Source organism: Sinocyclocheilus grahami, unplaced genomic scaffold (genome assembly GCF_001515645.1).
Source record: "Sinocyclocheilus grahami isolate Dianchi unplaced genomic scaffold, SAMN03320097.WGS_v1.1 scaffold1827.1, whole genome shotgun sequence".
Lineage (NCBI taxonomy): Eukaryota > Metazoa > Chordata > Actinopteri > Cypriniformes > Cyprinidae > Sinocyclocheilus > Sinocyclocheilus grahami.
Genome location: NW_015507006.1, coordinates 104,867 through 120,340, shown reverse-complemented (window position 1 = coordinate 120,340; position 15,474 = coordinate 104,867). Strand labels below are relative to the sequence as shown.

At 39.3% G+C, this 15,474-nt stretch overlaps 1 protein-coding gene across 1 annotated transcript; it reads left to right on the top strand.

The window, feature by feature from the left end:
- The first annotated feature begins 345 nt into the window (after positions 1–345).
- Positions 346–7,503, top strand: tmem86a (transmembrane protein 86A). Its single transcript, XM_016259306.1, has 3 exons — positions 346–451; positions 3,784–4,048; positions 5,704–7,503. The coding sequence occupies exons 1-3, from the start codon at positions 431–433 to the stop codon at positions 6,129–6,131; spliced, it is 714 nt and encodes a 237-aa protein (XP_016114792.1). The 5' UTR covers positions 346–430; the 3' UTR covers positions 6,132–7,503.
- Positions 7,504–15,474: the final 7,971 nt, after the last annotated feature.

The window sequence follows — 15,474 nt, the reverse complement described above, 5'->3', positions numbered from 1 at the left end:
CGCAGACAAAGATGGTTTCTCCTGCCACTGTGGTGAGTCTGTTACCTCTGTTCTGCCGCTTTTCATCCACACATCCCTGCATCATCGACACGACCACTTCATAAAGACATGATATCAGTTCAACTCAAACTGGCATTGCTTATGGATTCATAAGTGTATGACCATTTTCATTTCGTATGCATCTATTTCTTGGCTCTGACTGCCGCTTCTATGTCTTTATGTTGTGTATGCATGATTGTTATTTTTTATAATTATGCTTATACAGTGACCTGTCGTTAAGGATATGACAATCCACATACAGCACGCTCACATCATTGTTTGTCACTTCACAGCGGATTTTCCCAAACACAAGACAAAAACACATTTCAAATACAAAGGGACGTAAATACTAGCGTGTGCTCTGTTAGCGACGACCGATCCGCAGACAAAGATGGTTTCTCCTGCCACTGTGGTGAGTCTGTTACCTCTGTTCTGCCGCTTTTCATCCACACATCCCTGCATCATCGACACGACCACTTCATAAAGACATGATATCAGTTCAACTCAAACTGGCATTGCTTATGGATTCATAAGTGTATGACCATTTTCATTTCGTATGCATCTATTTCTTGGCTCTGACTGCCGCTTCTATGTCTTTATGTTGTGTATGCATGATTGTTATTTTTATAATTATGCTTATACAGTGACCTGTCGTTAAGGATATGACAATCCACATACAGCACGCTCACATCATTGTTTGCTTTAAATGTATATTTTTGTCTCTGCATCCTTGAGTCTGTTATCTTGGGAATAACAATGCGCACGTGATTATGGCCAGCATGCTCCTGTTTACTTTACCTCTACAAACCATGTGCCATGTGATCATGAATTGTGCTGGTTTGCTCTTATTGATGCAGAGATTCAATGGATCTATCATTAAATAAGCACTGTGCAATTTGCTGCGCAGCATTTTTTTTCATTCTCAGTATTTCCCAATTTTTGTCTGCTTTCAAAGGGCTTTATTCTATGGAAACTCTCCTGACAACCTTTATTCCTCTTTCAAACAGACTCATGCATTATGACTAACTGGCAAAGAGAGGCATCCCAGTTCATGCAGTTTCTCTTGACATGACTTCAGTTTTGCTGACATAATCAAGATTGCACTGTTTCAGCAAAACATTTTGTTTAATGCCCTCTGTTTTTAACATCTCTTCATACATATATATATATATATATATATATTAAATATATGGTGTCTGACCTACTAAATATATTAGTTGAACTGTTTCTTTTTGTTTGTTTAAGGCATGTTGTCATATGTTTTAACTGTAATTTTATAAAATGTATTAATTAACGAAATATTTCACCCACAAAATTTAAATGTGCACACCCATCCAAGATGTAAATGTGTTTGTCATTGGACAACAGATTTGGAGAAATTGATCCTTTGCAGTAAATGGATTCTGTCACGAGTCTAAACAGTTGATAAAATTATTAGTGATGTGACATGGTGACCATACTCGGAATTAGTGCCATCCAAAGTGCACACACACAGCAGTGAACACACACCTGGAGCAGTGGGCAGCCATTTATGCTGCGGCGCCCGGGGAGCAGTTGGGGTTCGGTGCCTTGCTCAAGGGCACCTCAGTCGTGGTATTGAAGGTGGGAGAGAGCGCTGTACATTCACTCCCCCCACCTACAATCCCTGCCGGTACGAGACTCGAACCCACAACCTTTGGGTTACGAGTCCGACTCTCTTAACCATTAGGCCACGCCTTCCCCTAATTGCTAATCACTTTAAATCCCATATCAACCTCGACCAGTTGAGCAATACAATGATAAACATGAATCTGCTTTTTTAATTCTTTCGAATAAATCATATTTAATTTCATAAATTATTCTTGAACTTCATAAGTATTTAAAGGGAGTTTACATCAAAAACATATACATTTTCATTAGATGCTACATTTAGATGTTAAATACACTCTTGTTTTACATAGAATTGTTCTATATACAGTGTTTAATGTAATTACATCAGAAGTAACTGTAATTAAAATACAGAAAAATATAAAATCGGTGAACAAATCCAACATGTTTTTTTAGTAAAAAAAAAATAGCTTCCATCTAAAATATAATATTCCATAATATTGCACATAAGTCATCTTGTCTGAATCAAGAAAGAAAACGGCACATATCAAGCACGGTTTACAAGTGAAAGCAGTCCAAAACAGTGGCCAGAAGTGACAAAATAAACACTTTTCAGCTCATGTTAATAGATGGACTGGAGTGGTGTGGATTGCTTGTGGATTATTGTGATGTTTTTATCAGCTGTTTGGACGCTCATTCTGACGGCACCCATTCACTGCAGAGCATCCATTGGTGAGCAAGTGATGCAATGCTAAATTACTATGTTGTGTTTGTATGATTCTTAAACTCAATTTTAGAAAATACTCTTTCAGGGGATGCACTTCTCTAAAGTGATTTAACATACAGTAAACAGTCCCACCAGCACAATGGTTATGGTTAGTGGATCATCCCTTGTGGGGTTCACACACCACCTTTCATTTACCAGCTCCGATCTATAACCACAAAGCTTTACCACCCCTCATGTTAAAGATCAGCACCACGTTTAAAATATAAAGAGATCATGCTGTGTGCATACAATATCCTTACTTTAACTGGCTAGAAATCAGAAGCACTTATTTCACAGTGGCTCTGTATTTCAGTGTGACCTTTCTCAGACTGCGGGGTACACCAGAATCTGATTAAAATATACACTTGCTAACAATAGCCTTTTTCCACTACAAATTCCAAGACTAAGCAACGGACATGGACTGAGAAGAGGATTAGGACAAGAAAAGTTAAATAGTTTTGTTAATATGGGTCTTTGTAGTAGTTGTCACTGTTACATAAGTAGTATGTTGTGTACCGTGCCACTGAATCTACTTCTTCCAATATATAAGTACAGAGATTACACGTATAAAAGGCAAGTGTTATTATTGTTTATATTTACTGTTCGTGATTTGTTCTTTATGTTTCTAAAGAAAATGGCCTACAATTTTAGCAAATTTCCTGCCAAATGTCCAAAAAAAATACAATAGACTTACAGTGAAGTAGGAACCCAAGTCATGTTTAATATCGTAGAGATTTTGGGGTGGGCTCTTTTGACCCAAGCATCCACCTAGCAACCACCAACAACACCCCAGCAACCACTTAGCAATACCCTTGCAACCAACCCAGAACACTCTAGAAACCCTCCAGCAATACTCGACTAGCAAGCCTCCTACCCTGGAAGTACTAGTTACACATAATAAATAATAATAATAAATTAATAATAAACTTTTTTTCAAGATTAGACATGTTGCAACTATATGACAGCTGCTTAATGTGATGTGAAGTCTTCCAGAATCATCCAATTTTGTAATGAGGAGGTTGTGCAATCAGACTCCAATGGCCCTATGGGTCACCAAAGAACAAATATGTTTGGGGTGTAAGTCATTACTTCCTCCTTTAGGGTTTCTTGGCGGTGACTATCCACACCGTCTGTTGTGAGTTTAGTTAAAGATGGCACTCTAGGCAAAAGGCCCAATTCTAAACTAGTTTTCATGGGACAGTAAACTTTGACATATTTTTCTTGGGTTTGTTATACTTCTGAGACTTAGCAATTTCATAGTTGTTATTCATGGTATCTCACATCTCCTCCAATTGTTAAATACAAGAACAGCTCTGTGTCAGTCTTTCTGACTCACATGATGGTGTTTCACTTCCCATGAATGCAACTTCAGTCTCTCTTTTGTCATGCAGGTCAAGAGCGAGGGTCCAAAGCTTGTTCCATTCTTCAAAGCCACTTGCGTCTACTTTGTTCTGTGGCTGCCCACCTCAAGCCCCTCCTGGTTCAGTGCCCTCATCAAATGCCTGCCCATCTTCTGTCTTTGGGTTTTTCTACTCGCCCATGGCATCAGCTTTTTAGGTGCCCACTCCAGTGCCAGGAAAATCCTGGTAGGACTTATTTTTTCAGCTTTGGGTGACGCATTTCTCATCTGGCAAGAACAAGGCTACTTTAGTCATGGTGAGTTAATTCATTTGTGTTGCTCTCATTTGATTAAACAATGATTAAGAGTTATTTGCTATGTGGGTTGATGGGAAGGGAAAGATATGTCATCCGTAGAAAACAAATAATTCTGTTTATCAGAAGCTTTGCATCAATATAATATTGCATTTAACTTTTATTGCCTTTCCCAATGGGGGTTCAATGAGTTTATGCAAATGATCTGAAAGCAGAAGACTGTGGTTTTTTGCAAGTCACCACTCTCAAGCAAGACATTTTATGTTTTAACCCTGAACTATCATGCCTGATTCAGCAGCTCTTGCATGGAGAAAGTAGCATAGAGGTTGAATGAGGTATTTTAGGTCAGGGTTGAGGGATGGAACAAACCATTCTGCCCGAAGATACCCTTGGGAACCACAGAGTTACTCAAGCAAAGTTTTGCTTTGGAGCAAACAAGAGTGTTATGAGGCCAAGAATAACATGCTTCCTGAGAAGTAATATAAAGACAATGTATACTATATGTCAGTGGTTCTTAATTCCAGTCCTCACATACCACCGCTCTGCATATTTTGCATGTCTCTCTTATTTAACACACCTGATTCAGACAACCAGCTGGTTAGAAGACAGCTTCATGCATGAACTGTGTTCCGATTGACAGGGAACCTGCACGGTGTTCATTGCTCCCTACTCCCGGAGCACAGGGAATCCGTTGAAGTTTTCTCCACTTTGGAACATTCATTTACGGATTTGCGCTATGCCACGGCCTACAACGTCTTCACACACAGACGAAACTTACTAGAGAAGTGTGATATAATATACCTCTGTAAATAAATACAATTTAAATTCATGTCTCGCACACTTTAATGACATTTGAATGAAACATATACACTCCCTTCGAACTGGAATCATGGCGGAATATCCTGTGATGTCCACTTTGCAGGGCACTTATGGTCGAATAGAACAAACGTCTATGATAAGTGATACATACAAAATGTGCAGCGCAGGGGTACATGAGGACTGGAATTGAGAACCACTGCTATATGCTTTTGTTCAGGGGTGTCCATTCCTGCTTCTGGAGACCGGAGTTCAGCTTTAGCCCTAATTAATCACATCTGAACCAGCTTTTTAGGGTCTTCAGGATTACACGAAAGTTCTAGCAAGGTGTGTTGTAGCTAAATTCTGAAGGAAAGTGGCCCTCCAGGAGCAGGAATGGACACCCCTGCTTTTCACTATGACATATTCTCAATTCAATTGTATTTGCCTAATTAGGACTGCTAATGTTCGGCATCACACACATTCTCTACTCTTCGGCCTTTGGGATGAAGCCCCTCAACTTGAGAGCAGGTCTGGTCATCGCTGTCATCTCAGGCCTCAGCTACACCCTTCTGTACTCCTACCTCTCTGGTCCCTTCACCTACCTGGTGGCTGTTTACATCGCTCTCATCGGCTTCATGGGCTGGAGGGCCATCGCTGGAGTCCAGCTGGCCAATGACCTCTGGACCTGGACGAAACTGTCGGCCTGCCTTGGAGCCGTCCTCTTCATGGTGTCCGACCTCACGATTGCCGTCAACAAGTTCTGCTTCCCAGTTCCCCACTCCCGAGCCATCATAATGGCCTTGGACACCCCTGCTTTTCACTATGACATATTCTCAATTCAATTGTATTTGCCTAATTAGGACTGCTAATGTTCGGCATCACACACATTCTCTACTCTTCGGCCTTTGGGATGAAGCCCCTCAACTTGAGAGCAGGTCTGGTCATCGCTGTCATCTCAGGCCTCAGCTACACCCTTCTGTACTCCTACCTCTCTGGTCCCTTCACCTACCTGGTGGCTGTTTACATCGCTCTCATCGGCTTCATGGGCTGGAGGGCCATCGCTGGAGTCCAGCTGGCCAATGACCTCTGGACCTGGACGAAACTGTCGGCCTGCCTCGGAGCCGTCCTCTTCATGGTGTCCGACCTCACGATTGCCGTCAACAAGTTCTGCTTCCCAGTTCCCCACTCCCGAGCCATCATAATGGCTACCTACTATGCTGCCCAGATGTTGATCGCACTGTCGGCTGTGGAATGTCAAGACGCCGATGTGGCTCGGAAAAGAGCCTGAGGAAACACACATTAACCAACCTTCCCCTAATGACTCAACATCGTTAGCAGCTACACAGGTTCCACTTTCTGCAACCCCTGGTCCATCCACAGTTCCCCCGTCTGACCATGACCAGGATATATTGGTTATAGTTGAGGAATTGCCCGTTTAGGATCATGTGAGACCAAACCAATGGGAGTATTCCATGCTGGATTCATTTAGGTTAGATAGTCTTGGAGTCTTAATCAGGTTGACTCTTGACTTAGTCAGGTCTATTTCCATCCTTGCAATACTGCATTTGCTTTCAGTAGTAGTACCATCTTTTTGGTATTGAGAAATGAAAGACAAATGAGTTTTGGCCTTCTGGTTACTAGTTGCAAATATTCAGTTTTTCCCAACTTACAGTACCCCACTTGCTTTCCCATTAAGTATTGTCTCCATTTCGACCGAGACTGTCCCAGTTTCTTCTCAATGTCTCTGATATCTTGTCCACTTCATAGAGTCCCTGATGGCTTATATTGTAAACAAAGGGTGAGTCTTGAGTGACCAGTGTTTGTCTGTAGATTGGACTAGCAAACAATAAAAAGTAGTTCAGATTCTTCTTAGGGGGCTGGTTTCCCCTTTCTCACAGTAGATTTCCCAAATCTAATCAGAGAGCAGCATGACAACCATTTCACAATCTAAAGCAGATATATTAGCGTAGTGCTGCTGTACTGAAATTCAATGCACAAGTCCTTGTCATAGTATTGTGAGGTATACCTTTTCCTGTGTCATTGACACGTTGCAAAGTCATTTTGTTTCATAACTTTGAGTTAGTACACATGCCTGCATGCACATGTGCTGGAGAAGTTGTCTTTTCAAGCCCAATAGACTGCAACCAGTGCTAGCATTGTCTCTGGAGTAGATGAAGCCGGTATCCTACACTACGTTCTGAGATGTGACCAATACCAATAGGAAAACACAGCGCGAGACTCTCATAAAAATGGATGTCGGTCTCTTTCTTGGAGGGGATTCGGTGACGGTGTCTGTTATCTTTGTCTTAGGTTTCTGCCAAGTCAGAAGCATTGCTCAGTACCTCTACCACAAGGAAAGAGCAAATAAGTACAAATTGAACTATTTATTTTGTCTGTATAGTATCAGATAATGTTTGTAAAGAGGGTGTGATGTCAGACGATACACATGTATCAAGCTTCCAACCACTTTCCTTTGTCTATTGCCAGAAGGAAGCATTTTACTCAAGGGAAAGTGGGAAGCCCTGTGGTGGGCGAATAGATATCTGTGTCGTCAGCAGTGTCGTTAGTTGGTATTTTATTTTTAAGCCAGTATTTTTTTTTTATTCTCACTCTTTTCTCAATCATTCACATCCAATCCTTCACCTGAAAATGTGTGAAAATTTCACAGCGTGTTAATATTTCACAGTACAGTGTTCTCTTTTTTTATTGTGTGTGGTACTGTGCTTTTTTAGAGTCACATACTAGGGTGAATCACAACATATTTTAAGTCATATTTCACTACAAAATAAAAAGTATATATTTTGCATAAAGAATATGTATTCTATTTTAGGATGATACGTTTTTTTTTTTTTGCTTTACTTTATAGGTGTTTTGCTTTTGTTTGTAATTGTCATTATTCGCAGAAATTATTCTCATTAGATTTTTCAGTAATGTGTAATTCTATTTTTTCCTCTTTATGGTGCAACAAATACAAAATTGAATTCATATAATTAATGAGAACTTAATTGACATGACATAAATATCAATATCAGTCAATAAAAGTGGTACTAAACTAGGCTTAATTTTATTTATGCAAAATATTCAACTATAAATATTAGTTTCTTTGGGGTGAAATATGACCAGGACATTTTTCTTGACAGGCTTTGTGAGATTTAACACAAACACCACATGTACTGTATTTATGATCAGTTGATTTGAACTGATTGTTGTTTTTATATATAAATCTCAATAAGGGATCATCAGCTGATGCTTCACTGATACTAAATGAGGGAACCATCAGCCATGATGGAAAGTACAGCTTGGGCTGATATGTGCTCAGCTGTTGTACCCTCAGGTGTGAGTGGAAATGAGCTTTGAATGCAAACACAGCTGATCACTCAACAATGGTCCATTTTGAAGTGATACGACATCTTTAACCTGGTCGTGATGTGCGGGACAGGAATATCCAGTGGTGGACTGGCAGTAGACTCCATTTTTTGTTTTTAATGTGAATGAAAATGGTGCCGTACTCTTGTGTACACTCTTGGGTAACTTACATTTTTCATTCAAAGACTTGTTTTCATGCACATCAAACTAAATAAGGTGCCTACCCATCCCTGCTGGCCATTGCGTCCAGCACACTGTTACGCAAATAAACGCTACTGTCGTTATCAACACGCACACACTCAGCTCAACCACTGAGCTCTTGAGAAACAGCGAGGCTGTTTTGACACATTTGCTTAATGCCAAGTTTCATAGTTTCCCTATTCAGGGGTCACATTGTCAGCAAAACATTTCAGCTTAGTCGTAAAACCGTACGTGATTTGCAAGGTCATCAAACAGCATGTCTCTTCAGAGCCATTGTGAGTCAAGCTGCAAATCGGTGATGTGTTGTGAAGGTCTGCGGCGGAACGACATTTTGAGTGAAGTTATAATTGTTTGTTTGATGGTTTTCATGAAAATAAGAGTTGGGAAGACCCCAAAGCGTTCCCCTGAATCATTTTAGGGGCAAACAGACTGTTTAGTGATTCAGAGTCACTTCTTATAGTAAATGTTATGTAACCATTGTTTGATGGCAATATTCGTGCTTAGCATTTCTTTTCTTCCTTATTTACAACCTGCTGTCACCTCCCAGATGGTTAGAATTCGACCTGGCCTGGGCGTTTCCTTCTCTATTGTGGAAATGCGAACTCCATAGAGGAGACTAGGTGCCTTCTGTTTCCATCACTGAAATGCTGTCTGTTGAGAAGTGTGGAGACAGTCACTGGCACGGGGAAGATTTCCTTACCATCTGGCTTTGCTTTAGTTTGCGACCTTATTCAAAAGGCAGCGATCGTTTTACCCCCTCTGTCAGCGCTTGTGTGTTTGATGCTTTTGTGTCGAGTCGAGAGGGATGAAACCGAATGCTGGGAGTTCAGTGGGTTCAGTATTGATGACAATGTTTAGGTATAGCGATCCTGTTGTTGAAGGTAATGAGGAATAAACCACTTTGTTCAAAGCGCACCATTGAGTGATGTAAATATCTGCACTTTTCCAATTCTATCTCTTTATTAACCTCCTGAAATTCTGTATTTGAGATTGAGGCCTGAAATGTACTCTACGCAATTCCCAAAGACCAATTTTGTGCATAACTGTGATTTCCCAAATGTCAGGTTACAATTACAAAATGTTAGCCACAGCCATATCACCCTGCTGCCCAAGACTGGTTGCCCACTGAAGCTAAGCAGGGTTGAGCCTGGTCAGTACCTAGATGGGAGACCTCCTAGGAAAACTAGGTTGCTGTTGGAAGAGGTGTTAGTGAGACCAGCAGGGGGTGCTCACCCTGTGGTCTGCGTGGGTCCTAACGCCCCAGTATAGTTACGGGGACACTATACTGTCAAAAAGCACCATCTTTCGGATGAGACGTTAAACCGAGGTCCTGACTCTCTGTGGTCATTAAAAATCCCATGGCACTTCTCGTAAAGAGTAGGGGTGTAACCCCGGTGTCCTGGCCAAATTGCCCCCTGGCCTTTGTCAATCATGGCCTCCTAATAATCACCAACCACTTGATTGGCTCTATGACTCTCTCTCCTCTCCACCTGTAGCTGGTGTGTGGTGAGTGCACTGGCGCTGTTGTCCTGTGGCTGCCGTCGCATCATCCAAGTGGATGCTGCACACTGGTAGTGGTTGAGGAGAGACCCCCTCACATGATTGTAAAGCGCTTTGGGTGTACAACAATGCTATATAAATGCATCATTCATTCATGTGCTGCATTCTCAGCATTGCCACAAGGGGCACTAAAAGCAGTTTTTTTTTCTTTCACATCAATCGTTGTATAGCATCTGAGCAATTTAGTTTAATGATGTTTATAGCTAGCTACCTGAATAAAGGCCCGTTCACACCAAGAACGATAACTGTAAAGGTAACGATAACTAGATTAGTGTCTACACCAATGGATGATATTGTTCTGTTTATTATAAGTGCACGCTGGCTATTGACTCTTTTAAGTCAAATAGATTGTGATTAGCCATCAGTGTTTTTATTGTTCTTTAGCTGGAACAAAAATCGTTCTGAAACCGTCAATGTTAGGGATGTAATGTGGACTTTGTTATTGTCATAGAATTACAATGACTTTCTAAAACTTTTTTATTATAGTTAAGGCCCATGCACAACAACCAGAACTATAAAGATAACTATAGCAATAAATATTTTAGCATCCACACCAATGGACAATAACGTTCCATTTATTATAAGCGGACACTGCAGTTGTGTCGCCTGCTGCTTTAAATGCTCAAGCTCTTTAAAGTCAAATGGATTCTGAGTGTCATCAATGTTTTTATTGTTCTTCAGCTGGAATAAAAAATTGTTCTGAAAGTGATTCCAACGATATCGCTCCTCTGTGGCATTAACATTATAGCTGTGATGTGGACTTCGTTGTTGTCATAGAATTAGAATGATTTGTTTAAAAAAACTTTAGCTTTACAGTTAAGGCCCATTTACAACAAGAATGAGAAATGGTAGTGGTGCGCAACGATTAGTCGCGATTAATCACATCCAGAATAAAAGTTTTTGTTTGTATAATATATGTGTGTGTACTGTGTATATTTGTATATAAAGACACACACATACAGTATATATATTGAAAATATTTACATATTTATATTCATATATTATATATAAATATATTTAATATATAAACAACATATTTTTCTTAAATATATACATGCATGTGTGTGTATTTATATAAACATAATAAATATACACAGTACACACACATTTATTATGTTCACAAAATCTTTTATTTTGGATGTGATTAATCGCTGTTGTCCAGCACTACTAAAAAGATAACTATAACAATAACTATAAAGGCAGCAATAACTATATTAGCAAACCACACCAACGGATGATAACACTGTTTATTATAAATGCACGCTGCAGTTTTGTCACCTGCCACTTCAAATGTTGGAAAAAAATAATTTTGAAAGTGATTCCAACAAGATCGCTCCTCTGTGACATTAGCATTATAGCTGTGATGCGGGCTTTATTACAGAATTAGAATTATTTTTTTTTTTACTTTTTCGTTCACAATAAGAATAAAAATTAAACAGATCGCTAACTATGAAAAGATAGTAAAAATGATTATATTAGCATCCACACCAATGGACAATGCACTGTAGTTTTGTCACCTGACATTTTAAATACTCAAGCTCTTTAAAGTCAAATGGATTCTGATTAGTTGTCAATGTTTTTATCATTCATCACTTGGGGAAAAATGTTCTGAAAGCGATTCCAATAGTATCCGTTCTTCTGTGTCATAGAATTCAAACGATTTTTTGAACTTTATCTAGGGTGACCATACGTGCCATTTTCCCAGGACGCGTCCTGGCCAGGATTTGTTTTGGCATTGTTTTCATGCTTGCTGAAGGTAATGATCAAAAAGTAGTTTGACCAATACCATGCAGGCATTGAACATAATGGACCAATCATGGCGTGTGAGAAGGTGGGATCGACGGTCAAAGCGATGCAATTACGCGTACATATTAGGTGTGTTCGACTTAAAAGCAGCGCAGCTCAGACCGATCAGTGTTTGACATCAAAGTACCTCGAGAGCGTTTCGAAAGCATAACCGTCTGTACGGTACTTTGATGTCATACACCGATCGGTCTGCACACGCAAACAAAGCTAAAACCTAGATATTTTAGAAAATATAGAAATGGTACGTATGGTCACCCTAACTTTATCGTTATCGTCTCTTGTGTGAAGGGCCCTGTACGCACGTGTGCAATACAGTTTCATACCCTGTGGATCTCAACCATGTCGAATTTTCAATCTTCTGTCCTTTCAATTCGGTTCATTTTTGTGTCACAGTAAAGGGCGCCTTTAAAATGCACTTTGCTAGAGAGGTTAATATACTCCTTTGTCCAATTGTTGCCATCTTATTTTACTAAAATAAAAGTTTTGTTCCTAAACCTAGTGAGCTACCATGCTCTCCGCTCCGTCTAAATCAGCAGCTGCCTTCTAGCTATGTGAGATCAAACATCAGTACCCTTCAGTCTTGCATTAGCATGTTGCTAAGCTAACACAGTAGCTACCGTCACCAGTGGCGGGTCGTGGGTTTTAAAATAGAGGAGGCACACTAATTGCATTGGTCTGGGATCCCTACCGATTATTATTATTGCTTAACCACTTTAAAATGGCTTTTTGGTTGCTTTTAGTCAGAAAACGTAAAGAAAACGACATACATACAGCAAGATAATATAATTTCACTTACCTGGCCTATCACTTGAAGCAAACATCCATCCCTTCTTAAAAGTCTGTGTTAAAAGAGAGCTGCCTGCCTGCCTGCTTAGGCTGTTTTCCCTAAATTTGTATATATACTGTTTGACTGACAGCTTGATAAATCTGTTGGCAATCAAATATTCAATATCGCTACTCATCATAAGTAGGCTACTTGGTACATTATCAGCGCAGCAGCAGACGTTCAAACTAATATCACGTAATTTACGTCTCTGTGATGATTGGTTGATATCAGAAGGAGGCTAGCCTCCCCTACGAGTTTTCTTTTCTCAACACGCCTCAGCGCTGAAAGTGAACACTCGATGGTGATTGGCTAATTTTTTTTACCAATGGAGGCACGAGAGCTCCGCGCTCCCCTGGCGTCCCCCTCCCCTTTTCTATAACCTAGCGATTGCAATTACATCAGCAGATTCGGCACATTCGCGATAGAAAAGCGGCGCTTTCACGTTATGGTATTACAACTGTGAAATTACAAACAAAAAATACACATTCTGAGACATGAACTGAAATGAATTGTGAATTTTATTGACATTAAATCGTCCTCCTCCCATTTTCACCTTAAAATTATACGAGCCGCCACTGACTGTCACAATAGATCATTTTATTTTGATTCAACTTGTGTTTACTTGCGTGTTTTCAGTAATGAGTGAAATGTAAGTATTTATATGTAACATTTAGTTCGCCCTCCATCTTGGATTGATTTTTCACGCAGTGAGTTCTGGGATTGTCTTTTCTTTGAATGTTACTTGCAGTGCTGTTTAAAAGTTTGGCTAAACAAGGTATCCTGGTTGGCATCCTTCACAACTTGCCTGAAATTCTGTCTAGGTCGGTAGCTCACTAGGTTTAAGTTTTCAGACATTAGATTTGGGAAAAAAACTGAAATCTTTTTTGGTCTTATTTTTTTCTATTTGTGATTGTGTTTTGCTTTCTAACGTTCGCTGCGAACATTGCGCACAATCACAACTTTACCAAGTTTGTTTTATATTATTGTATCACCTCTGCCTTCAAGAGTAAATCAAAGGGTAGTTGCTGTTATTAACATCAGATATTGTATAATCTGGGTTGGTTCCATCTTATGAGAAAGTCTTATATGATACCATCGTATTAACATTAATAGTAACAGCAGTCTAACTGCTGTCCAGCACTAATAAGCAAGTATTGCAAGTGTATTCATATGTTCATAAATCACATTTTAACACTAGTTTCAGAAAAGTATATAAGATGGACCAATATTATTATAGAGTGGACTATGCTGTATGTAAAAATTAAGGCAGTGACAATACTTTGAGTAATAAAAGCTGTGCAGTTACGATTGCAATCTTTAAAAATAGAAGAAAACGAAGTGGTTTAATGGTCTGAAGTCTGTGAACAATATTACTAAAATAAGGGAAACTCTTATTTTTTTGGAGTACCTCTCTCTTTCTCTTGCTATATATCTATATATTTTTGACAGTTGGCCCTTAACATTGTGAAGTTATTATTATGTTGTGAACGAATGCTGTTATTTTTTGATGATCACAGATGTGAGGTCTATTCAATATTTCTCTTATTGTTATAAAGTCCAGTAGTTTAATTCCTTTCATTGTTGTTAAAGGACTGTAGTGCTCCTTTACTATAGTGATACTGCTATGAATGTGATTTAGTCCAAGTGAGAAATAAATGCAACTGCAATGCAACTGAAAATGTGCTATAAGTGTTTGTCTCATTGTTGTCAATTGTGACATGCAGAAGACGATGAATCCTTAAAGAGACGGTTCACCCAAAAATGAAAATTGTCATTTTATTTAGGAAGTTACAGACATGTACGAGTTTTTCATATGTGGGACACAAAACATTTTTAGTGATTTATTAATTTTTTTGGTCCTTTTGGGACCTTGACAGTTCCAGTCCCCATCCACTTACATTGTACGGAAAAGTGCAGCTTGAACATACTGCTAAACATCTCCTTTTGTTTTTCTCAGAGGAAAGAAAGTCAGATAGGTTTGGAACTATACGAGGTTGAATAAAATGAAGACATCATACTTGTGGGACATATTTATTCCTTTAAAGCAATAGTTCACCAAAAAATGAAAATTTGCTAAAAATGTACTCACCCTCAGGTCACCCAAGACGAAGATGAGTTTGTTTGTTCATCCGCATTACATCTACAAGTAATCCACACCACTCCAGTCCATCAATTAACATCTTATGATGTGAAAAGCTGCATGTTTGTAAGAAACAAACCCATCATTAAGATGTTTTTAACTCCAAACTCTTGCTTTCAGCTAAAATATGAGTCCTCTATCGATAATATTGAACTTTCTCCAGTGAAAAAGTTGCCGTGTGGATTGAACTGACGTTTTTATCAGCTGTTTGGACTCTCATTCTGACGGCACCCATTCACTGCAGAGGATCCATTAGTGAGCAAGTCATGTAATGTTACAGTACATTTCTCAAATCTTGTTACGGAAAACAAACTCATCTACATTTTGGATGGTCTTATGTACATTTTTGGATGAAGTATTTCTTTAACTTTAAGGAAGATATGTGACTAGAGAAAAATGGATCGCTTTTCAACCAGTATTCACGGATGGGTGACCAGGCAACACAGTCAACCGGATATCATAGTGTACATATTCAAATACATACACTTTAAATGTTGGGAAACCCAAACTGAGGACTTTGTACAGGTTCTATCCAGATAAACATTCTGTCCTTTGATCATTATTCAAACTATATCTTCATCGTGTAAGGCCTTATAGTTTACTCTTCAAAATACTTGAACGGAAAGGTAAGACATTGATAGACTTTCCAACCAAGGGACAGTCTGTCCTCTCCATTACAAGGTCTGACTGGTGTGTACAGCACGAGATGTGGGTTTCCTGTGTGGAAACACT

Excerpts from the sequence above, each read along its gene's own strand:
- tmem86a (XM_016259306.1), top strand. The coding sequence starts at position 431 with ATGGTTTCTCCTGCCACTGTG. Across the intron at positions 452-3,783 it reads TGGTTTCTCCTGCCACTGTG|GTCAAGAGCGAGGGTCCAAA; the intron begins GTGAGTCTGTTA and ends TTTGTCATGCAG. Across the intron at positions 4,049-5,703 it reads ACAAGGCTACTTTAGTCATG|GACTGCTAATGTTCGGCATC; the intron begins GTGAGTTAATTC and ends TTGCCTAATTAG.